The sequence below is a fragment of the Macrotis lagotis genome, chromosome 1 (assembly GCF_037893015.1).
Source record: "Macrotis lagotis isolate mMagLag1 chromosome 1, bilby.v1.9.chrom.fasta, whole genome shotgun sequence".
In the NCBI taxonomy this organism is placed as follows: Eukaryota; Metazoa; Chordata; class Mammalia; order Peramelemorphia; family Peramelidae; genus Macrotis; species Macrotis lagotis.
Window position 1 is genome coordinate 101,428,259 of NC_133658.1, and position 25,794 is coordinate 101,454,052.

Here is a 25,794-nt window from a genome sequence, read left to right on the forward strand (position 1 = left end):
AAAGTCTTTTCCCTCAAATTTAACATGTCTTATGCCAATCATGTCTGGGTCCCTTGCTTCAGTATGTAACTTTCCTACTCTAAGAGTAGGAAAAGAGAGTGAGTGTTCTTTTAATGTTGATTGCACTGGTACTCTCCAATAATTTAACAGCTTAAATTTAGCCACTCTTTCTATTGCAAGACCAATTTTTTTAAGGTTTTTTTTGTTTTTTGTTTTTTTTGCAAGGCAAATGGGGTTAAGTAGCTTGGCCAAGGCCACACAGCTAGGTAATGATTAAGTGTCTGAGGCTGGATTTGAACTCAGGTACTCCTGACTCCAGGGCTGGTGCTCTATCCACTGTGCCATCTTAGCCGCCCCTGCAAGACCAATTTTGCAAAGATTTCTTGAACCATTTCATCTCTTCCTTTCTTTTTTCTCCCTCACTCTCTACTACTCGGTAACTTCATCATGGGCCATGAATCAGCTACTTGGTTATTGTCCCTGTCTCCAGTGGAATGAATGAAGTTGCCTCTTGTATACAACTTTGGCATTTATAAGATATAAATTTATTTTATTCTGATCTCTTAAGTCCCAGGGCTACTATGCTCCAATTCAGTTATCTTTTAAGTGATACTTTCATTTCTTATTTATTTGTTCAGTGTCCTGGTGAAAGTACGGAATTGAGGAACGGGTCACAACAGCTTGGACAAGTGAAAAATTACTTAGTCCCCTGCAGAGCTCAAAAGTAACTAAATAGTCACACCCACAATTTCTTCTTAATCATCAGAGGCAGACCCATGTCAGCGGCTTCCCAGAAACTTTCCTTTGTTTTCAATCATCTATAATGAATCTGATAATGATTGTTTATGGCATTATACAGAATACAAGTTCTAGGCATTGGGTATTTACTAAGCATCCACTATGTTCATAGTATCATAAAAGAAGAATTAGGGAATTCAAGAGATGGTTGGTTCTCACTTCTGAGACTTTCAAAAACATTGTCCTTCAAGACCCAGTTGAAGTATAACACAAGATCTTTCCTGATTCTCTCAACTATAACTATTCTCTTTGCATTTGCTTATTTGTGTCCAAGTTGTACCTCAGTAGAATGAAAGCACAATGCCTGAAGAAACTATTTTCTTTTCTTATGCTGAGACCTAATACAACCCTTAATTATTGTAATTAATGCATCATTTTTGATTTAAATTGAGTTTAATTTTCTTCTTAATGTTTCTGGAAACTGTTTCAACTTTTCAACTTCTATCCCTTTCTATCTGTTAAAGCCTCCATTACTTATTTCTGAAAATACTGTAATAGCCTTCTAACTGGTTTCTATGAAATTATACTAAAATTATTTGTGGTGACAAGATGGTGTGATCTTACAGAGGATGATACTGTGTCAATAGTAATATTTGATGCTGAATTTTACATGACTAAATGTATACTTTGATATCTGTTCCTGGGAGGGAGGTCATTAAGGTAGCAGTGTAGAGGCAGAAATCCCATGGCTCTGCTCAACTTGGGACATTTCAACCAAAAAGAACCCATCTAAGGCTCTTATACTCTGAACTTAAAGCTAGAGAAGCAGATTCTGAAAAACTGAAATATTTTAGTAGCTTCACTTTTGTAATCCACAGCCCCACTCCACTGTTCTTGATGTTTTTAGTCACCTTTTCATTTCATGCTTCATACCACTTACAGATTTATTCTTTAATTCAGCCTTCTTATCTCATTATCTCTTTGCACTATCCCACTATTATCTAATTACTTCAACCAGCATTTAATAATCACATAAATAGATGGAAGAAAGAGTAGCAGATTTTCAGTCAGAAGACCTGAGTTCAAATTCCAGGTTTAGAAATTAATTATGACCCAGGCCAAGTCACATAGGCTCTGTGGGTCTCATTTTTCCTCATTTAAAACAAAGAAGATACATAGGTACTTAGATGTGATGATCTCTAAGATTTGTTTTCCAATGTTAAAATCTGTATTCTAAAACATGACTTTCTCTATGATCTTTCCCTTCCTTGATTCCCCTCTTGGTAACTACTTGTTTCCCTTTACATTCCCTATCCAATGTACTTAGTTTCACACCTTTTGAATACACTTATTTATGATAAATAGATAAAACATTTATTTACCCCTTATTATGTTCCAGCCACTGTCCTAAGTACTAGATATATACATTAAAAGCAAAGAAAGTAGTCTTACTCTCAAGGAGATTGCATTTTCATGTTGTTAATAATAATGATCATTATATTAGATAAGTAACCAATGAACACCTACTAGGTTTCAGCCAATGTATTAGGCAACAGGGAAATAAATAACAATGAAAGAGCACCTTTCCTCAAGGAACTTACATTCCATTGGCAGTCAAAAGGAAGGAAAAATAAGAAGTGATTATGTGTGTATGAGAAGCTAGGAGGCATAGTGGTGCTGGAGTCAGGAAGACCAGAGTTCAAATCTGGTCTCTGTTACTTACTAGGTGTATGTCCCTGGGCAAGTCATCCAATCCTATTTGCCTCAGTTTCCTTGTACGTAAAATGAGCTGGATAAGGAAATGGCAATCCAGTTTCTTTGCCAAGAAAATCCCAAAAGGGTGCAGAAAGCGTTAGACATGACTAGAAATGACTTAACAACATTCTTGTCTGGGGACAAATAATCCAGTGATGATTTTAAGGTAGTGAATTCAATTGGTTGGAAGAATAATTGTGTCTTCATAATAAGTATCAAATCTGAGGAGAAATATGGACTTCCAGGGAAAAGATATCATTTATTGAGTTTGAATTATGTGATAGAAATGCAGATGAAGGTATCTACCATGTTGTTGGTAAGATGAAACTAGTTTATGTTTTTTCCTTTATTATTGTTCTACTAGATACTAGGGAATTATCTCAGTTAACCGTATTTTTCTCCTAGAAGTCAGAGGTCTCCTATGATGCACTGCATATGGTAATCCCTTAATATCACTTGAAAGAATGGCTTAATTATTTTTTATAACTTATGCCCTCAGGCACAGTTTCTGGAGTTAGGGTTGGTATCAGCCCAGAGTTTATGTTCATATCTAGGCACGACAATTCAGGATGTCAGAGGCTTGGGAGCTGCATAAATGTGTCTCTATGTGCTCTTACCTAATGAACAGGCAATTTGATGAGAGAGCAAGCACAGTGACTTTGCTGATAGGAATAGCACTAGGGTAGGACATTCATTAATGCATCTCTTCTCTGAAATACAGGGCTATTATTGCAGAAAATCAAATGCAGTGAATGCATGGAAATTTGTGTATGTGGATGCATATCTATGTAAATATACATGTAAAAACATATATGTATACATTTGTATATTTGCACAATAAGGTAGAAAGAATTCTTGGGGTCAAGGCTGAATGCTAAAAGCTACTGGAATCTATCTGGCTAAGACTTGTAAGATGCATCTCATTAACACCAAATTATAGCAGAATCCCTGTGGAGCCGCATGTGACAGTCCCATTAATGCAAATGGCATTCATTATGATGACTGTTGTTTCAAGTGGAAGTAAAAGGAAATCATATTAGAGGGAATTACTCATTAAACCTCAGAGTTTAAATAAAACCCACTGCTAAGTAGGCCACCCGGGTGGAATACAGGGTTACCAAGGTTGGCTGCTGCTGTACCTTGTTAGACTAAGACCAGTCTGATTTGGTTGTAGGGAGGAAGTTGGAAGATAAGGTAAAAATGACTTACAGGTATCTGAGACTTGGGAGATTCCAAAAGGCCTCAGGGTCAATGAGCACCAGGTTGTTGGCCTTTTCAATTCTTCTGTCAAAGAGAAATAAACATTGAAGTGAAGGGAAATATTTCTTTATTATTCATATTTTTAAAATAAACTTTGAGTCTATTTAAGGGTTTGGAAAACTGAAAACTTTTTGTCATCAAAATGACCTAAGATATGACTCATTCATTTTGTCATTCATAAGCATTTCTCTCAAAAGCATTGCACTCAATTTGTACAAAGATCATGATTTGTCTCTGCTTTGTGCTCAGGAGGTAAAGCTAGCTACTTACAGTCTGTATTCTATCTGACCCAAAGCACAGAGGGCATAGAAGATAGACCTGGGGGAGGAGTATGTGAGAGGAGGTAACCAGAGTACCAACTCTGATGAAAATTTTCAGCTACAGAAAACAAGCAAAGAGGTGGGGGGAGAAGGACAAGGTGAGAGGGAAAGGGAGAAAGTGATAAAGAGAAAAAGGAGAACAAAGGCAAAAGATAACAATGAAGAGGAAGACAGAGAGGTTGAGAAAGATAGAAAGAAGAAATGCAGGAAAGGGAAGAACAGAGATAAGTCTTGATCTTTTTATTTTTAAACCTGGAAATTGTTGAAGACCAATATCACTCAACAAACCTCCATTACACAACACTTGCTACTCACCTTGGACAGAGGTGCTCCATTATCATAAAAAAACAATAACCAAAAAACCCCAGCAGCTTTTACTCCCTTGTTAACGTGGTGTGTGTCTAGATCATCAGCTCAGAGGAGAACATGAAAAAAGCCCCACAGAAAATGATTGTCATATCCACTACTCACTGGATCAATGTATATTTACACTGATATTCTGTTAATTACTTTCTCCTTGTTTCATTAGTTTTTATGTTGCAATTACCTGTGGCTGCAAAGAACCCCAGACCAGGCAATTAATCATTTCCAGCACAACAGGCATGATATTGGGGAGGGAAGTGAGGGTGATGGCAGCTCTGAGAGAGGAGATGAAAGAGCGGTTCCTATAACTGGCAAGCTCACTGAACCCTAGACAGGGTGGCAGCTCCTCAGAGTCAGCAGTAGGACCAACTCCCCTTCTAGGTTTCCTCTCCACATTTCCTGTTAGAGTCATACACCTACTAACAATGAGGGAGAGACCCTAACCTTCTGAGAAGAAAAAGGAGCCCGAGAGTATTTGGAGAAAGGAAAGAAAGAGAGAGGAAAGAGGAACATCATCAAAGGTTAAGTATAAAGGGAAACAACTCATAGGTTCTTGACTTTTAACTCATTGTTTTCCCTTTATCTTTTTTTAACACTTATTTTTAATTCATGGAAGGAAGCAAGCATTTTTCTTTTATATTATGTTTCCTAGTTTGCATTTTTCTCTTGGATCTTGGTCATGATTGATTGATAAGGGAAAGATAGATGTTCCTGTATATGGATAACAAAGTGCTGATAGCACTCTGACTTAGCACTTTATAGGTACCTCTCAGGACCATGGGCCCTTTAAAAAGGTCCACACATACACACAGACTTATACACATGAAAACTAAGTGAATGATGAATACACATTTTATGGATTACGGTAATTGGTTGGGTGGATAGACAATTGAGTTGGTATATCAGTACATATATCTAGAAAAGATCCTGCTGAAAGATGATGAACTTAGCCCAGAAGAGAAAGAAAGAAAGGGGATTGGACAGAATTCTGGGAAAATTAAAAGCTTTTTCACAGATTTTTATGCTGCTCTGTCATGAAACAACAACAACAGCAATAGCAAAATCATTATCATCAATCTCTTAGTGATTCCATGTGGTTGAAATCATAGAACAACCACAATCTCAGAAGAATTCAAATTGGAGTGACACAAAAAGCAGCGAGCCAATATAAGTAGACAAAAACATAATGCTCACAGATATGCATGCAAAAAAGTTGTATAAAAGAAATCCAAAGAACATGGATAAGTATAGCAATAGCTAGGTGATATAAGTGATAGAGCACCAGACCTACATTCAAACTAATTTCAAATACTTAATAGCAGTGTGATCCTGGAGAAGATTACCTCAATTTCCTATGGGTGTGAGAACCACATGGAAAAATGGATATCAAGTGTTCAGTACAGAGTCTGGGACTTAATAGAACCTATATAAAATGTTAGCTGCTGTAATTAATGACCAGAAAAAGAGGTAGGTTAGATTCACATCAAGAGCAAGGGTTAACAAAAAAGTCCAAGTGTTGCCCATTCTGTCCTTGAAATAACAAATAATCCTTAAGAAAGCCTGGAGGAGTTTGGTAAATCCTTTCAAGGATTTATGGAGGACATAGACAAGATTCACACAGGCTATAAAGAGAAATGGGATTGAAATTGAGAGTTTCAACACTGATTAAATCAGGGACAAATCAAAGTAAAATATAAAGGAGGAATTAAAAAATGTTAACTAGTTTTGTTAGAAATACCTTTCTCTTTTTACGTATCTCTGCCTCTTCTTGGTTTTTCTCACTTTCTTATTCTCCTTTTTCCCTTTTCTTTTCTATTCTATCAGGGAGACATTGCTAAGCCTAGAACAATTTAAAATGTTGTGCTAATGGGAATGCCTATTTATTGTAAAAGGGGACATCTTTGATGCCAGAAAAGCAAAGAAACAAGCAAAAAATTATCCTCTTTTGACCTTTTGATCAAGTTCTTCCTAGGCTTTGTTATCCTTAAAGTAAAGCATCCCATTGCTCTTTATTTTTTTTCTGAGAAGTGGATTCTTGGGGGGGGGGCATACTGGTTGTTATCATTCCTTCCCCTTATCCCATAATCACTCATCTTTTTTCCTTGCCTAATTCCATCCTTCACTCCTATTCTTCAGTTCCCTTTGAATTATATTTCAGTTAGTCAATAAACATTTATTTATCACCTACTATAGATATTATAAGCACTATGCTAAGCATTTTGTTCCTACCTAGCATGCACTTCTCTAAGATCCTCTGTGTGACATTCCTTTTAATTCTTCCATGTCTCACTTCCATTTAGCAACAACAGTACATGTTTGCTCTTAAGAAGCTGAATTTTCATAGGACGTTGAGTAACATTAAAGAAGTTTTGCAATATCCCAAAGGCAATCCAGTATATTCTTCTCTTGTTCAACTCTAAACCTATTTCCTTTCCATCTGTACTATCTGTCCTGGATATACATAATGACATATAGGTCCATAGGCTTTCTACTCATTTGCACGTTGTATTCTAGGCAATAGATATTCTTCATCTACTTGGCATTTCCTATGTGTATAGTCAGACTAAAATCTTTTGAATGATTGCAGATCTTTTTCAGGAGCTGTTACATTGCTTTGGGACTTGATAAAGGCAGAAAAATTTCATCCCTGAACCGAAGCTTAAGACCTTACCATCCCCAGGGAATCTGTCTTCACTTCAACTTTGCTCTGGATCTACTCTGTCACAATGTTGGATACATTTTGTGATCATACATTTCTCTGTATGTAGCCATATATGATAACTAAAATTTATGATCATAGCATTGCTGTACAGAGGTTTCAGTTATTATATCCTCCAAAGAATCTTGAATAATTTTAGTGTACAGATGAAAAATATGTTATTGAATAAAGGAGCCTATAAGGCAGCAGTTTTCCTCTATTGAATCAAACACTTTTTTCAATATCAACAGACAATACACTAAGAGATATTATATATGAGTCTTTGTATTTTATATACAGTACATATTGTATGAGTCTCTGATTCTCTATAGCTTTCATTCATTGTGATCCATTGTTGAACAGCCCTCTTAAATACCAATTCTTCAAAAAGATAGCCCTGATTCATGTCTAGATAAATTTTATAAAGATTTTATATAAATGGAAGAATAGTCATATAGATTGGTAGATATTGTTGTCTTCTTTGTTTATAAGTATTAATGAAGTCTGAACACCCTCGGGCCCACACCTTTAGCAACTTCTTTTTCCCACACCCACTTTGGGAACTATTAGAAACTAAGTATGACTGGTGCATCTGCTGATAGAGAAAAAAAGTTTTATACATACATACACACATATATGCATACATATATACATATATGCACATATAAAAATCTTTTCCATTTTTATTTTATTGTCTTCTTTTCATTTTTGTCCTTAAATGTCCTTGAAATGACTATGCTTAGTTGGATGTTTTGCCAAGTTTTCTTTAAAATGGTTTTTAACGGGGTGGCTAGGTAGTGCAGTGGATAGAGCCACCGGTCCTGGAGTCAGGAGTACCTGAGTTCAAATATGGCCTCAGACACTTAACAATTACCTAGTTGTGTAACTTTGGGCAAGTCACTTAACCCTATTTGTCTTACAAAAACCTAAAAAAAATGATTTTTAACCATTCAGTGCTTCTCTCTGCCTTATTCAATGATACTGCTCATAATCATTAATCAGTATTCTTTGAAAATTTTTACAGATTATGTTGTAGTCTAATCTGGTGTTGTATTTGGCAACCATTTCTCTGTTTGGCAACAAAGTCAGATGATTGCTTGCTAGAGCACTATCTAGACTCTTGTTCTTGTTGCTGTGGGCAATTAATTTACATTGGTTAAATGACTTCATCAAATTATTATAGTTTGTACTTGTCCTTTCTGTTGTCCACTTACTATTTTGAATTGTCAGTTATTGAATTAAATAGTTGAATTGTTTCAGTTGTAGGAAATGTTTTTCTTACTATTATTCTTTTTTGCTTTATACTAATTCTAGGTTTAGCTTTAACAAGTCACTGTTCTGACTACACAGAACACTGATTCACAGATAACTCCCACGTCAGTAACAAGTCTTTTTCTTCCCATTAAAATTAATTTATTTTTATTTATTTATTTTTTTCAATTTTATTTGGAAATTGACATGACCAGCAAATACCTTTTCTTTTCTCAAGGATGAGATTTCTTATGTAAGGACACAAGACTTTTTAAAATAATCTCCAAGTCTTTGACTTTTTTTCCCCTCCTTTTTTGTAAACTTCATTTAACAATGTTTTCCTTTCTATTCTCATTTTTTCTCCCTTTGAATTAAAGTCATCAAGTGCAAAATGTATGTTGCTTTAATTTGGTGGATCTTATGAAGTTCTTCATATAATTTTTCTACATTTTCATCCTTAGCACCTATACTTGATGTAGAACTTCAATTATTTTCATGGGGGTCTTTAGGCAAATATTCAATACCAATACTCCAAGTTGAGATGATAAAATATTCCTTTATAAATTGTGTTTTTGTTATCTTTGGTAAAATTATAAAATTCACTTTTCCAACTCCTTTTTTGTTTCTCTTAAAGTACCTGTGAAAGTCATCCTTTAATTAAGCAAAATGTGTGAAGTTTGGGGGCAACTAATAGAAAAGATAGGATGGTGTGAAGCAAATAGCATGTACAAATTTCTCAAGCCATTCAGAGTAAGAAGTGGACACCATTTTTTTTACTTACATTTCATGTAATTTTGGTAAATTGGAGAACACATCAGCTTCTATAACTTCCAAAGCATCATTTTGAGAGATCTCTCTGTGGACAAAAAATACTTAAGTTAAATTAAGCAAATTTTTATTAAAAATCTATTAAATATCTAGCTCTACACTAGATATTTTTTTTGAGGAATACATTGGAATAAAAGATATAACTCCTTTTCCTTAAAAGCTTACAATTTAGATGGAGAGATGAAACAGAACAAATATAATGCCTCTTTGTGTGGGAGGCACAGTTAGGAAAAAAAAAATTTCTAGGCAATATACAAGCAAATGAAAGCTCAAAGAATCACTAAATATTGGATATGGAATTACTTAGCTAGTATTCAGTCTGGCCCTATATTTTTAAAGGTGAGGAAATTGAAGCCCAGAGAGGTAAAGCGAACTATTGAAGGTCATAAAGCTGCTGAGTAACAGAACCAGGATAGAATCTCAGCCTTAGAATTCTGAAGCCAGGAATTTCTTTAATACAGATTTAATAATCTAAGAATTCTTAGAACTGTGTTTTTGACCTGAATTTTGAAGGGTAAGTAAGACTTGGATATAGAAAATGGGAAAGCTATTTCAGGCAGAAGAACATGAACAAAACAAGAAGGTACTGGTGATATGTGTCTATTTCATGGTGAAGGGAGAGGGGACCAAGGAAGAAATTATTTGAACTGGATTAAAGATATAAAATATTGAAACTGGTCCTTTGGGAATTGCAGTTTAATAGATAAATGGATAAGGAGAGAAAGCAATGTGGGATTGGGGCCTGCCCTCCTCCTCATGACCTACAGCTCCTGACCAACTGTTATCAAAAGGCAGAAAGGAATTATAGGAATGGCAGCACCTCCCAGATTACTGGGCCTGTCTCCACCCTAGACTTCACCTTTGAAGCAACAACTACTTTGGAGAAGAGATTAGCCATCCCCAACAACTTTCAACCACTAGATATTCAAGGGGGACTATAAACCAGCCTAGTTGAACCAATACAGCCATCTCAGGGAGTACCAAGATAGCATGAATGTACCATCTAATCACCACCACATCCTTGACCACAATTTCCCCTTAGATCTTGATAGAGAGAATCTAAGATCCTCAAATCAAGAACATTAGAAATAGCAATCTAGTTCCTTCAGCAATTTTGAGAAGCATTTACTGTGAAGATACAGCCTAGAAACTACTACTGAAGGAGCTAAACCACAGTTACTGAAGACTCAATTAAGAATATTCTTTCTACCAAACTTCTTAGCTCTATGAAACAGTTCAACATCAGAAAGCTATACCACTTTTTTTCCCAGTAGAAATTAGGTGTTACCATCTGCTTTGCCACTGTACCTAAGGATCTTGGGACCTTTCCATCTGACTTTAAGCTGTGAAACCTTCAGTGTTATCTCCACTATTAGAATTTGAACTCTGAGAACAGGGTTTGTCTTACTTTAATATTTGTGTCCCATTTTTTGGCACAGTGTTTTGCATTAATACACACTTCATAAATGCTTCATTTGTTTGTTCACTGATGCAATTTGCTTTATTCAATTCTAATATTTTGATTATAATTATACACTATTTGTCCTTGAATTAGAGCTGAATCAATGTTGAACAAAGCAAATAATATAACAAAGGGTGAAGTTTTCCTAGCAGGTTTGGGGCTATAAGTCATTTTCTGTTTGGGGAACTCATATCAAGAAACTTAATGGTACAGTGGGCAGAGTGCCAGGTCTTGAGGCAGGGTAAAAAATCTTATTGCAAATCTGGTTTTTGCAAGTTGTATGTCCCTGGTCAAATCACTTAACTGCTGTGTGCTTCAGTTTTCTGATTTGCAACATGGGGTTACACACCTACATACTATGTTTGTTGTCAGGATCAAATGAGATAATATTTATAAATTACTCAGAGTAGTCCTGACTGCATAGTAAAGAATTATTTTCTTCCCTTTATTCCTGTTCCCCATCAAACTCAGGGAAAAAATTGTGTGATGTTCCCCACAAAGGGCTGACCAAGGGGAGTGTCAAATATTTGTGACAGAACCTGAGAGAGGACTCCAGAGATGGAATTATAGTAACCCACCAGTGACCTCTTCTAATGGGTGTGTGTGTAGAGTAGGATAGGGGTTTAATTGACATCACAATCAATGATTCTTATTACTCATTACATTTTATATGATCTGCAATACCTCTAGTTTCAGAGGTATGAATTCAAATAAATGTTTTATCTCCTTATTTCTTTATTACTATAACTTCTAACAAACTATTGCCTGTATTTTTTTTTGTGCATGCTTTTAAAAAATTTTTGAATTTCAAATTCTGTGTGTCCCTCACCCATCTTTCTCACCCACTGTTGAGGGAAGAAATATGGTAGCAATTATACATGTGAAATCATGTAAAACACATTTTCATATTAGTTTTATTGCAAAAAAGAAAGTGCAAAAATTATAATTTAATTTATACTCAGAGTTCATTATCTCTCTTGAAAGTGGATAGCATTTTTCTTCATTAATCCTTTGGAATTGTTTTGGATCATTGCATTGATCAGAATAGCCATATTTTTCACAGTTGATCATCATTGCAACATTTCTGATACTATGCACAATGAGTTCCCAGTTCTTTTCAATTCACTTTGCATCTGTTCACACAAAGCTTCCTATTTTTTCTGAAACCACCTCTCTCATCATTTCTTATAGCAAAATAGTATTACATCACAATCTTGTGTCACAAATTGTTCAACTATCCCCCAATTGGTGAATAGCCCCTTGACTTCTAATTCTTTACTATCACAAAAAGAGTTGATATAAATGTTGTTGTACATATAAATCCTTTTCTTTTTTCTTTGATCTTTTTGAGACATTGGCCTAGTAGTGGTATTGGTAGATACAGTTTTATAGCCCTTTGAGCATAGTTTTCCAGAATACTCTCCAAAATGATGGGGCTGATTTACCATACCAATGATACATTAGGATGCCTATTTTCCCTCATTATCACCATTTGTCCTTTCTTTTAGGTGTGAGGTGGTACATAAAGGTTTTTTTAATATGTATTTCTCTAATCAATAGATACTTAGAGCATTTTTAAATGACTATAATTTTGATTTCTTCTTCTGAAAACTTCCTGTTCATATCTTTATACTGTTTATTAATTGGGGAATGGCTCTTATTTTTATAAATTTGACTCAATTATCTATATATTTGAGAAATGAGACCTTTATCAGAGAACTCTGCTATAATACTTTTGATATTACTTCATTGTTTATGGCATAATAGAGTTTTCCCAATCATCACTTTTAATTAGAACTAATTTTGCTCTTGCTAATACATTAGATTCTGTTTCAGGTCTTTAACTCTCTGTATGTTTCTTTGAGTCAAGTGTGTCTCTTTTATACAAAAAATTATTGAATTCTACTTTCTATTCTATTCTGCTATGCACTTACATTTTATGGGTCAGCTCATTCTATTCACATTCACAGTTGTGAATAATAATAGTTGTATATTTCTTTCCATATCATTTTATTGTTTTTTCTTCTTTTTTCCTGTCCCTCCTCAAAGTCCATTTTGCTCTTAACCATTGCCTCCCTTAATTCACCCTCCCTTTTATCATTCCCTCTTTCTCTTCTTTTCTTCTTTTCCTATTTTCCCATAGATTTCTATACCATAACTGAGTATTTGTATGCATGTATATATGTACATAGACACATACAGGTGTAAATATGTAGTATACATATATGGGTGCACACACAGGCACATACATATGTGTATATACACATGTCGGTGTGTACATATATATATATATATATGTATATGATTGCCTGTTCTTTAGATGTAATGGTTGAGTCTTATGAAAGGATGATCAGAACTCTCTCCTAGTTAGTAACTTGACTCATTTCTATTCTTCTACTTCTCTTATCCTTATTTCTTTTTTTTTAGGTTTCTTTCTTTTTTGCAAAGCAAATGGGGTTAAGTGACTTGCCCATGGCTACACAGCTAGGCAATTATTAAGTGTCTGAGGCTGGATTTGAACTCAGGTGCTCCTGACTCCAGAGCTGGTGCTCTATCCACTGTGCCACCTAGCCACCCTTTAATTATTTTTTAATGTTATTTTATTTTTCTAATTACATGCAAATATAGTATTCAACATTCATCTTTTTGTTTGAGTTACAAATTTTTCTGTTTTCCTTTCCTTCCCCTCCCCATGACAATGAGTAATCTGATAAAGGTTATGCATGTACAATCATATTTAACTTAATTCTATATTAGTAAAGTTGTAAAAGAACAATCAGTAACAAAGGGAAAAATCATGAGAAAAAGAAAAAAAACAAAATGTTTTAAAAAGTGAAAAGAGTATGCTTTGGTTTGCATACAAATTGCACAATTTTTTCTCTGATTGTGGATAGTGTTTTCCATCTCTAATCTTTTAGAATAGTCCTTGATCTACTAAGAGAAGCTAAGTCCCATCATAGCTAATCATCACACAATGTTATTATTAATGTGTACAATGTTCTCCTGGCTCTGCTCAGCATCAGTTCATGGAAATCTTTCCAGGCTTTTCTAAAATCCACCCACTAATGTTTTCTTATAGAACAAAAGTACTCCATCACATTCATATACCATGAATGCACTCCCCAATTGATGGGCATCTCCTCATTTTTCAATTCTTTGTCACAACAAAAAGAGCTGCTATAAATATTTTTGTATATGTGTCTTACCCTTAATTCTTATTGTGGGAATGTGGAGCTTGGGGAAAATACTTTTTTTTTCAACTCCCCTAAATTGATATTGCTTATGGATCCTTTCTTATGTTCATGGGTGAGAAATCTGATGAGACCAGTCCTTGAATTGCTCTCTTCAAGGTATGAGGCTCTTTTTTTATTTATCGTCATGGAGTGCCTCTTCTTTATCACTCATTCTTCTCTAGAAGGGAGAAATTTTCTGTCTCATTTTCTTTCTGATTCACTCTGTTTTTCTTTTCTTTTTTTCTTTAACATATTCTACCCATTTCTAATTGGTCTGCCTAAAGCAAATTACTCTAATTGACTTGTATCAGGGGACCTTCAATATTAAAACAGCCTATTCAATTCATTGCACTGGACTGGCATTGATCCCTGGGACTAAGGACCAATGACCAAAGCCTTTCCAGTACTCCTTCCTGAGTCTGATCCTCTCTGAATGCTCTCAGCATGGAATCTCCCTCTATATTCCTTTTTCTATGAATCTTAAGTCATTCCTAATTCTTTCCTTGACTGAGATGAGCTATAAGATTCATCTAAGGACCAATAAACACTAGATGACTTTTCTATGCTCTATGTCCCTCTTCTTTTATCTCCAGAGAAGCCTCTCTATAGGGAGTGACTATTTCAGGAACTCTGTATTTCACAATAATTGAAAAAAATTAATACATGTTGTATGTGATCATAGTAAACTTCTCCTTCTCTAATAATAAGAGCCATTGTCACACAATCTGAAAGAGTTAACATATCCCTGCAGGGCTCTCATATATCCCTATGGATTAACTTGGAATCTAAGGAGCAGAGAGTCCACAACTCAGAGTACAGACCTCATGAGGAGACTGGGCAACTTAATTAGTTAATGTTTATAAAGTGACTTGGAAATGAAAAGTGCTATTATTAGGTATATTGGGGAAGGAGCCCATGCAGTTTTAATGCAGCAGCTGAGAGTGTCTCAGGAAATCTTACAGGCAGAATTAATTTAAATTGGCTTAGAAAGGAGCACTGTCACCCAGACTGGAAAGCAGCTGAAGTGCTGTGAAGAAAGTCTAATGGCCAACGGAATGTACTGAAGGGAGGGGAAGAGAAGAGGTAGGGAGGGGAAGAGAAGAGGTCCAGTGAGAGTTCTAAAATGCCTCAGTGGGGTGGGCAATCTAAGTGTTGCTTTTGAATTCAATAGCTTAGTGAAGCAGCTAGGTTTGGGATTTAAATCTCCATGGACCTAGATGGAAAATGCTCTTTTGAGGTGTGATTGCCTCAGCTGAGGCTATGATTCTATATCTCCAGTGATTCACTCAGAACAATAAATAATTCAAACAAGAAAGAAGGAAGATATGTGTTGTATTTTGGAGTGGGGAGGTATCTAGGAGAATCTCTATAAAGCCAAATAATCATCATTTAGTTCCTTTCAGGTGTGAGAGATTTATGAGGATTGTGAGTAGACTCTTAGCATATTTCCAACAAAGTTGTGTAGAAGGAAGTCTATGATGGAGATAGACAAGTTAATTGTCTCCTTCCCTCTATGATTACGTTTTGTGTGTTTACCCCCATTTTATGTATGTTATCAGAAAGATTTATGACTGGAAAAGGAGGTAGTCAGATTATGTTGTGAGGAACAAAGATGACCTTTGGGTGGTTCCTTATTCCATTGGTATCCTTGCAATATCAAGAGTTACAGTGGTAGACTGGATCCTCTGAGGAGGACTCATTGGAGAAGATGGACAAGAATACCAAAGGATGAAAAGATAGGATTCAGTTGAAATTGGCAGAATCTCAGAGATTGAGATGAGATGAGAGAACCAAGAAAGTATGGAAACCAGATTCCAGGAGACAGTAGTCTGTTGTTTGAAGTTTCCTCCTAATGGAACATCTGATGATTTGGATCTATAAAAGACCAGGAAAATTCTGCAGGATAATTTAGGAATGAGGAGAAATATGTTTGAATATTTAAAGGGTTAGTAGTGAAGAACAGAAAAAGGGTAAGAAAAGTAAGAGAGAAAAGTCTTTGAAATAATGTTGATAGATATGGATCTTCCCTGATCATTCTCTTTACATCTCACCCTTCTCCCTCTGTTTCTTCCAGATTTACTATTGGGCATATATATTTAGATTTTAAGTGCCTTTACTTGAAGTTAATTTGATAATCCATTACCAAAAAAAATATACACCTTGGAAAGCAAACATCTGTAAATGAGATTGCTTTAGAAAGATCCTCTGTTCTATATCCTTCACCATGGAGTTCAGTAAGAATATTGGGATATATACTAAACTGGGAGTCAGGTGAGCAGGTTTCTAGGTATACTTCTGCTATCTTTTTTTTAACTGTATTAAAACCTCTTTGGGACTCAGATTCCTGGCCATTACCTTTTAACCACTGTAGGATCTTGGAGATCCTTTAGTCAATCCCCACTGATTGATGTATAAATCTACCTTGCAATATCTCTGAAGTATATGATTATATATATATATATATATATACACACACATACATATATACATATGTACATATATATACATACATGTATGTATTTCTTGAACTCTTACAACAATAGAGAACTCAGTATCTTATAATTAGCGAGGTACTTATTTATTTCATTTTGTGTCAAGTCCCTATTCCAGACTCCTATGTTGAATCCTACTTCTGGACTCCATCAATCTCCCCAGGCACATGTTGGAGGGACGTGAGACAAGATCTCCAAATGCTCCATTTATTTACCGAAACACCAGTGCTTAAATACCTTTCCAATCTCTAATCTACTCCCACTCCCCTGGCATTTAGTAAAATAAGGTTCTGATGCTCAAAGGCACCAGATGATGATAATTTATGTATTCCCACACACAACAGTCCCTAACAATTTTGGAAGATCTCTAATTTGGGAAATTTTTCCTTATACTGACCTGAACTTTTCTCCCAGTCATTTTTTATACCTTGATCCTAATTCTCCTTTTTAGAGTTACAAAGAATAGCTAATCCTCTTTCTACATGACAACCCTCATTAAAGTTAGGGATCATTTCCTTTCCCAATCTTGTCTACCCCTATCCAGGTTATGTTCCACCCCTCTCCACACACACACTTTCTCCTCTATAAAATTAAAGAGAAGAATTAGGTAATTTCTAACAACCTTTCTAACATCAACCTTGTATTATATAATTCTATATCACTTCTGGGAACTCTCCAACAGATGGCACTGGTAAACTGAAGAACCATTAACCTACCACCAAAGCCTGGGAACTTTGGGGGTAGTGCTGGGTGAGAGGAAAGAGGGAATTGCTTATAGACTTGTTTATTTTTCAAAGAACAAAAATACCCCCTCCCCAAAGCCACAACTTAGTTTCTAAATATCAGATGTGAACCTTGGATCGTTTGGGAAGTCAAGCATATATTATCCTAGGAAGAAAGTGCCTTGCAGCATATTAGGAAGGCTGTCATACTATTCTGGTAGATCATGGTGGAAGAGAAAAACCCTCTCCTCCTATTAAATACACATGAGTGGTTGTCAGATTCACCCCAACACCATATGAAACACACAATAAAACTGTTCTTTTTCTGATTCTGGCTGAATCAATGGGGGCTAGTCCTCTAGAATGAAAGGAAAATTCCTTCTAAGTATTCCCCAATAGGCCATCAATCTGTAAACGGGCTGAAAGCCCCTGTGAGTTATAACTAGGTCTGCAGGAAGAGGTTTGGAGGCCTTTTATAATCACCCATGCAGTCCGTGATGGTAATTGAGAAGTAGGATTATAAAAATAACTTTGCTTATCGGAACATTTACATCACTTTTAAGTGCGACATCATAAAATCAAAATAACTTGAAACAGACTTTCTCATATTTTTATTAGCAAGGGATTTTTGCTTTCAGGTAATTTGAGGGTAATCTTCTTGAAATAAAAAGGTAGAATATAAAAAGTGCATTCTCATAGAGTATTGTAGAACATTCTTAAGCATGTACCTTCTCTTGACTATAATGCCCATTGCTCCTGTCTTTTCAAGCCAAGAGACAGAGAAGGCTGATGCAATTTAAAGGTCCATTTTAGATTGATGAAGACAAAAATTAAAATTTTTTTCTCAAATTATTTTGCTGTTTCTCTCTATTTGTGAATGAGAAAGAGAATGTAATAAGTCTCATGAAGAAATAAATCCAGATGAAGAGAATCAACAAGAGGTCTCAGGATTATTACATCTAGCATGTAATAATGAAAGAGTATTGACTTTGGGACTAGGAGACCTGGGTTTTAATGTAAGCACTCCCACCAATTAGCCATGTGACCTTGGAGAAATTATTTTACATGCCTAGATTTCACCTTCTTCATCTGGTAAACAATGAATGGATTAGATATCCTTGGACCTGGGTGACTCTAAAGCCTGGTGTGGATTATCTGTTCTAAAACCCAAACTAGTCTGAAACCTTGCACCTTAATAACCAGTGATAAGCAGATCATCTGTGAGTCTGCAGTTTTGTTATTCTGAACCTTCAAAGCTTTCAAGGTAGTTGACAATGACTAGGGTCAACAGGAGATTACTAGGTCTCCAACTAGAGGTAAACTGCTGGTTGTGTTATCCAGATCCAAAATTGGTCCAAGTGCTTACAAATCTTGGTTTAGGAATATAGTGATTAGGCTTCATCCAAGGCCAGATAACTTTAGAGACTCACTGGAAAAATGCACTTCAACAGATCTTTTCATTAGATCTTTTAATAACCTAGCACTCAAGAACAGGTAAAGTAACAATAGGACACAAAAGAATACAAAATAAGATTAAGTTAAGTCATGAATTCCCTCTAAACTCTAAACTGAATTGAATCTAATATAAAAGTACCAATTCAGGAAGCAAGGTTGGAAGGAAAAATAAATAAAAAATTTTATCATAAAGAGCTATTATATCGATAGAGACACACTAGATATCAACCTAGAAGAAAAATATAGCTTGGATATGTGTTCAGATAGAATTTCTGGAAGAAATGAAACAAGATTTTTTAAAATAACAGCTAAATATAATGCTATAGACAAAGTGAAAAAACAAGAGAAAAAATTAGAAAATAAATGAGCTGCAGAGGAAAGATTTAGAAGGAGAATTACAAACTTAAGAATGGATTAGGTACATAGTATATGAACATAATAATCTAGTCCGATAAACCTAAAGAGCCAGGTTTTTGGGATTAGAAACTCACCATCTGACAAAATTTGAAGGGAAAATTGGAAATGTAGTCAAAATGGATAAAATGATTTAGACTCTGATATAAATATTAATATATAAATATATTAATATATAAATATAAATATTAGAGGAACATGAAAAAATGTTCTTATAAGACCTAAGATGAAAGAAAGAGTTTATGACTAGATAAGAGAAAAAAGAGGGTCATGGGTAGTTAAATAAATAATTTTGATTATATGAAATTAAAAAGTTTTCATAAAATAATGCAGCCAAAATTCAAAAGAAAATTAAAAACTAGGGCAGAATTTATAATAAGCTTCTCTGATGAAGACCTCATTTCTCAAACAAATAGGAAATTGAACCAAATTTATAAAAACAAGAGCCATTCCCCAAATGAAAAATGGTCAAGGGTATGAAAAGGCAGTTTTCTGAAAAAGAAATCAAAACTAACTATAGTCACAAGAAAAATGTTCTAAATCACTATTGATTAGGGAAATGCAAATGAAAATTACTTGAGATACCATCTCACACATATCAGATTGTGATTCAACACAAAAAGAAAATGATTGCTGGGGGTGATGTAGAAAAATTGGGAAACTTTTGGTGGAGTTTTGATATGGTCCAGCAATTCCAGAAAAGAACTTGCCCCAAAGGCTTTAAACCTATGAATACCCCTTAGCTCAGCAATTGCACTACTATTATGTATCCCAAAGTGATCAAGGAAAAGGGAAAAGGATTTATAGGCACAAAAAATTTAGAGTAGCTCTTTTCATTATGGCAAAGAGTTGGAAACTGGGCAAATGTCTGAACAGACTGAGGTATATGAATGTGATGTATACTATTCTCTCTTAAGAAATTATGAGGGTGATAGTTTCAGAAAAATCTGAAAAGACTCATAAACTCATGCAGAATGAAGTGAATGAGAACCTTGTACACAGTAACAGGAATATTGTAAGGATGATCAACTGTGAAACATTTAACTACTATGATCAATACAATTATAATTCCAAAGGAACCATGATGAAACATGCTATCTTCCTTTGGAGAGAGGTATAATGAATTTTACAGATTGAAGCATACTTTTTTTTTTACTCTATTTTGTCTGTGATCTTTCACAAAATGGCAGATTAGATGTCAAAATATATAGAATTTAAATATAAAGGGTGATACCATAAAGCAATTAGCAGAACATGGAATAGTCTATCTACCAGACTGATTGATAGGGGAGGAGTTTATGAGCAAATAAGAGAAAGAGAACATTATAAATTGAAAAATGCATAATTTTGACAAAAATAAATTATAAAGTTTTAGCACAAATAAAACCAATGCAATAAAAATTAGAAGGAATGCAGAAAGCTAGGAAACAATTTTCACTGCTTGATGATTCTGATAAAAGACATTTATAAAATAGAGAACTGAGTCAAAGTTATAAATCCATAAGTCATTCTATTGATAGATGGTCAAAGGATATGAACAGTCAGTTTTCAGATGAAGAAATTAAAGTTATCTTTCTTCACAGAAAAATGTTCTAAATTAGTATTGATCAGAGAAATACAAATTAAAACAACCCTGCAGTATCACCTCATACTGATCAGGTTGACTCAAATGGAAAAAAGAGGGAAAAGGATTAATATTGGAGAGGATGAGAGATTTGATGTTGTTGATGGAGTTGTGAATTGATCCAACCATTCTGGAGAGTAATCTGGAACTATGCACAAAAGGCAATAAAACTGTGTAAACCCTTTGATCCAGCAATTATTAGATACCATTACTAGATATGTTTCACAAAGTGATCATAAAACAGGGAAAAAGACCAACATGTACAAAAATATTTATAGCAGCTCTTTTTGTAGTGGCAAAGAGTTGGTAATTAAAGGGATGCCCATCAACTGGGGAATTGGTTGAAGAAATTATGATACAAGAATGTGATGTAAGAAATCATGAGTAGCTAGACTCTCAGGCTTTTACTCTTTACCTATTAAAAGAAATCTATTGGGAGCATATATTATTACTCCTTCCCCAAGTAAGTTATTAATGGTTTTGGGAGGTGAGATAGAGATTGTCCACATGTACATGTTTTCTATTCACTGGTCTGTTCTCTGAACTAAAAAGAGATGAAAGGAAAATAAACCACACTGCTAGATCATATTATAGGCCATAAAAAATAGAGGATCCCTCCCACAAGAGTCCATCTCAGCAAAAGTCCCTGCTAGCCAAACACCAGTTATCTTAGAAGCTGCTGCAGTGGCTGGAAGCCACTTTTTTGTTGGTTTTGTCCTATTAACATAATCTAGAATGGAGAAGTATGGTCATATAGTAAGTAAGATAGAGATGAACATGAGACTACCATTTTATTAATATTAGGGACATCCCTTTTAGGAAACTTCTTCTACCAATGTAGATTGTAACATTCTCTTCAACTAACATCTTAGGGAGTCATGCAACCAGTTTATGTCAGATGTGGGACATGAATCTAGGTCTTCCTGACTTCAGGTTCATTTCTTATGCTCATATAATGGATCTCCTCTTATTAAATCCTCACAAATCCAATATAGAAAAGTGTAATGGTGCTAAGTTTTCATTCTGCATTAGAAAAACTGAGCCTCCATTCTTATCCTTAGGATGGAACTCTAATAGATTTTTATTCAACATAGAGTCAACTATATTTTCCTAGACCAAGATTTTTCAGGAAGAAAAAAAGTCATATATTTTACAAAGACGCTTAATAAGAACTGAGTCAGAAAGGATTTCCATTTATTCAGCATACTCTAACAATCTAAAGCCCTCATTCTGTAAAGCTTTAGCTTGGAAGCAAAGTCACATCTGGGAATGTGAGTGAAGTGACAGGAGCATTTTTGGCAGCACTTCCTGGCAAGCAGTCTTGTCAAGGATTCCAGGATTTCCTCTTGTAGAAAATCAGTTGACCACATTATTGCAATAAATTGTCCCATTTAATCTGGCAAGCACTTGATCCTGAGAGATGAACTTTCCAACCAAGTCTCTGGATTTGAAAGCATTAGCCTTGTCTCTCTGTACACAGCAATTTTCTAGTCAATGGCTTGCAGTGATGTCTAACAAATGTCTACATGCACTACACTCAGAAGGAGTGTGTTTTCTGTTTACTAAATTAAAGTCAATGGAATTCAGAAGCTCAAAATGCCAATGGTCTTCTTGAGTCATGGAAATCATAGAACTTGCAAGAGCAGATTGGTAAATCAAAGAGAAAGTGAGATTATAACACCACTAGTCTTCAGGTGTGGGATTAGCCTGAGCAAAATGGTAAAAGTAAAAAAAAAAAAGTAAAAAAGGTAAAAGTTTTGATGAGATAATGGTACCACAGATTTTTGAATAGTGTAGATCTAACTTTCACTTTACAGAGGAAGAAAATGGGATTCAGAGAGGTAAAGCAAGCTCAATATGTCCTAAACTGAACTCATTATCTCTCACCCTTAACTCTTCTCTTTTAACTTTGACGTTACTGTTGAAGGTACCATTATTCTTTAATAAGGCTTTCTTTGTGTCTCAACTCCTCATTCTCTCTCTCTCTCAGCTTCCCCATATCCAATCAATTTTCTAGTCCTGCCAATCTGACCTTTGCAATATCTCTCATATCCATGCCCCCCTTTTTGCTCTGGCACTGCCATCACCACAATGCACATCTGGGCTATTGCCATAGCTGGTTAGTTGGTCTCTCTTCCTACTACTATCTCTCTACCACTCACTAGTCAAGGTGATCTTCCTAAATTTCAGGTCTCATCATATTGCCACCCTATTCAGTTAACTCCCCTGGTTCCCTCTTACCTTTAATATCAAATATGTAATCCTCTATCGGTATTTAAATTCCTTCATAACCCATTCTTTCCCAACTTAGAGGGGTGTGTGTATACGTGCATGCCATTTTTCATTTATATTCCCCTTGTCTGTAATTCTTTCTCTTCCCATTTCTCTTCCCTGATTCCTTAACTTTCTTCAGGTTCCAGCTAAAAATCACACTTTCTGTAAGAATACTTTCCCACCCAATCCCTACCAAAGCCAATACCTTCCTTCGGTAGTTTTCTCCTACTTCATTGCCTAAAGCTGAGGATAAGAATTTGTTTGCTTAACAAATTTGGGGAAATGAGACCTTGGCTTAAAAATGGCTAAAGTATCCCGCTGTATCTGGGACCATCTCTAGACATCCTGATCCATGTCTTGCCATCATAACTCTGGAGGAGAGAGTGAGGCTGATAACTTTATATAGCCCTGACTCACTTAAATCCATTTCACCCTCCTGTCATTGGTCCTTTTTTGAGAATGAAGGGCAAACAATAACACCATCATCACCATCTCCTAGTTTATCTTACTTGTACATAGTTGCTTGCATGTTGTCTCCTCCATTAGAATGTGAGCTCTTTGAGGGAAGAGGCTGCTTTGGTCTTTATTTCTATCTTCAGGACTTAGCATAATGGACACTTGATAAATCTTTGTTGATTTGTCTTGAAGTCACTTGTCCAAGTTCATATAGCTAGTAAATAACAAGGCCATGATTCAGACCTGCCACAAGATCATAGATTTAGAGCTAGAATGAATCTTTCAGGTCATAATTCTGTCTCCTCATTTTATAAATGAGGGAGTGGGGGACCAGAGTGAAGTGACTTTTTTCCCAAAGTGTCACAAAAAACTAATCACCAGAGGCAGGATTGGAACCTAAGTTCTTTGACTTCAACTATGCTAGGCTCTAGAACTTTCTATTTCTAAGTCTAGAGACAAGCTCTTTTCACAGCTGAGAAAGGGTAAATAAATACGAGGAAAATAAACATGAATACAAAGGATATAAAACTATAAAGTTAAAGAAGTTTTGCTTCTTTAACTGATCTCGTCTTGAGCTTTTCAATCTTCACCTTGCCACCCTCCCCAATTCCTTTGAATTTTTATGGCACGTCAAAGTCAGATTTATAAACAATAGATAAAAAGGTAAGAAAAAATACATGGTTATTAAGCATGGTGGAATGACACAGTTCTCAGGACAGATTATTTCATACAGTTTGGTGAGTATCTCACATGATCCATTTTAACTTGGCAGTTATCCCTCCTTTTCCTCCTATTTTCCAGCTTTGTAACTATAATCAAATCAGTATTACCATTGCTACATCAGCCGACTCTCCTTTGGATCCACTCATTGTGGACAGCATTCATCTGTATAATGTTGTCTTTCCTAATGTAAGGCAAGCTCCTTGAGGACAGGTATTGTCTCACTTTTGTATTTGTACAGAGTAAGATCTTGCTTGCTCATTCATTTATCCTCTATAATAGCAAGCAGTTTCATTTTACGTCACCATAATAATAGTTTATGTTATTTGCCATATTGGGAAATTTAATGCTTCATACCTATAGGACGGATCCAGTCCATTGCATGATTCCTTGCAGACCACAAGAGGGTCATAACTTTCTAGCCATGAATTTATTTAATTAATGTTTTGATGATAATATTTCAATATCATTGATTTCTTTTATAATCATATTTATATTCTTTTATGCACTTAAAAACATTATACTGAGGAGGGGTTCATAGGCTTCATCATACACTGTGAAAGTGATCTATGATCTGCTAACAACTGTGTCCTAACCAAAGTTAAGAATGCTTGCTTTAGTCAGCGTTGAAGATGGGGGAGCAATTTCTCCTTTGGTGGACTGCTATGATTAATCCATTCAGAAGAGACTGGAGCTTTATGGGAATGATTAGTTAATCATTCAATAACTTCAGAGAAAAGTAACATATTAATTTTTAAAGTGTAAGTAGGGTATAAAACAAATATTTTCCCAATATTAGCAGAGATTTAGTCTCATCTTTTCCTCCCCTCTTACATACATTACCTGAGAAGCAATGTTTCTCAGTATAAAACTGGCCCATACTAAGGCTAAAACCATAAACTTTGGGTTCTTTATCAATGTCTTCTAAGATTCTGAGCTAAATGAGCTGACTAATAATAATAAGAATAAACTGGCATTTATATCACGATTTAAGGCTTTCAAAGTGCATTGCAGTTTTTTTATTTTCTCTTAACAACTGACTTATCTCTTCTAAAATCTTTCTTTGATTTCATACTATAGCATGCATCTCCAAGGTTGCCTAACTAGTAGGAAAAGGAAGAGTGCTATAATCCCTAGAAGGTCCAACCAAGGAGGAAAGGCTTCTACTATCTACCTGAGAATGGATTAAGTATCTCTCACTAGAAGATAGCCTAGCTTATTCTGGGGTAATTCATCTCCAGGAGATTGCCTGTCTGGTGATATGCTATTTTTCAGCCACAGTAACTCATGAGGACTGCCTGCTAAGTTGAAGAGAGGTTTTGATCTGTGTCAGTGGAGGGAGTGAAACCACAGATAATTAAAGTATTGAAGTAAGTTTATAATTTTAAAATAAAATGGATTAAGTTTTTATGACTTTCTTAGAAAGAGAGTGGAAGAGAAATTCAAACTAAATTAAGTTACTTTTTATATATGTGGATTCAAATTAACTTTTTCTCTAGGGTTGGTAGGTATTTTTATAAAAAAAAATTGTGCCACACAGTAAAAAGCATTATCTCTGCAGTTAGAAAACTTGGGTTCAAATTTTGCCTCTTCAATTTGCTAACCAAGAGATTTTGAACAAGTAACTTCACCTTTTGGACCTTAGGTTCCTTATCTGTAAAATGGACTAAATGGCTACTTAAATATTTTGTAGCTCTAGATAGCCTGGCAGATAGTGCAAGGGATGTAG

General features: G+C 35.2%; 1 protein-coding gene across 1 annotated transcript in view; it reads right to left on the reverse strand.

Annotated features, from left to right (window-relative positions):
- Positions 1–3,698: 3,698 nt before the first annotated feature.
- Positions 3,699–25,794, reverse strand: part of LOC141513798 (follicle-stimulating hormone receptor-like) — a 163,895-nt gene continuing 141,799 nt past the window's right edge. Inside the window, exons 3-4 of the mRNA XM_074224008.1 lie at positions 9,167–9,241; positions 3,699–3,777 (exon numbers count right to left, since the gene is read on the reverse strand). Coding sequence (XP_074080109.1) covers positions 3,699–3,777; positions 9,167–9,241 — 154 coding nt within the window. The remainder of the gene's footprint in view (positions 3,778–9,166; positions 9,242–25,794) is intronic.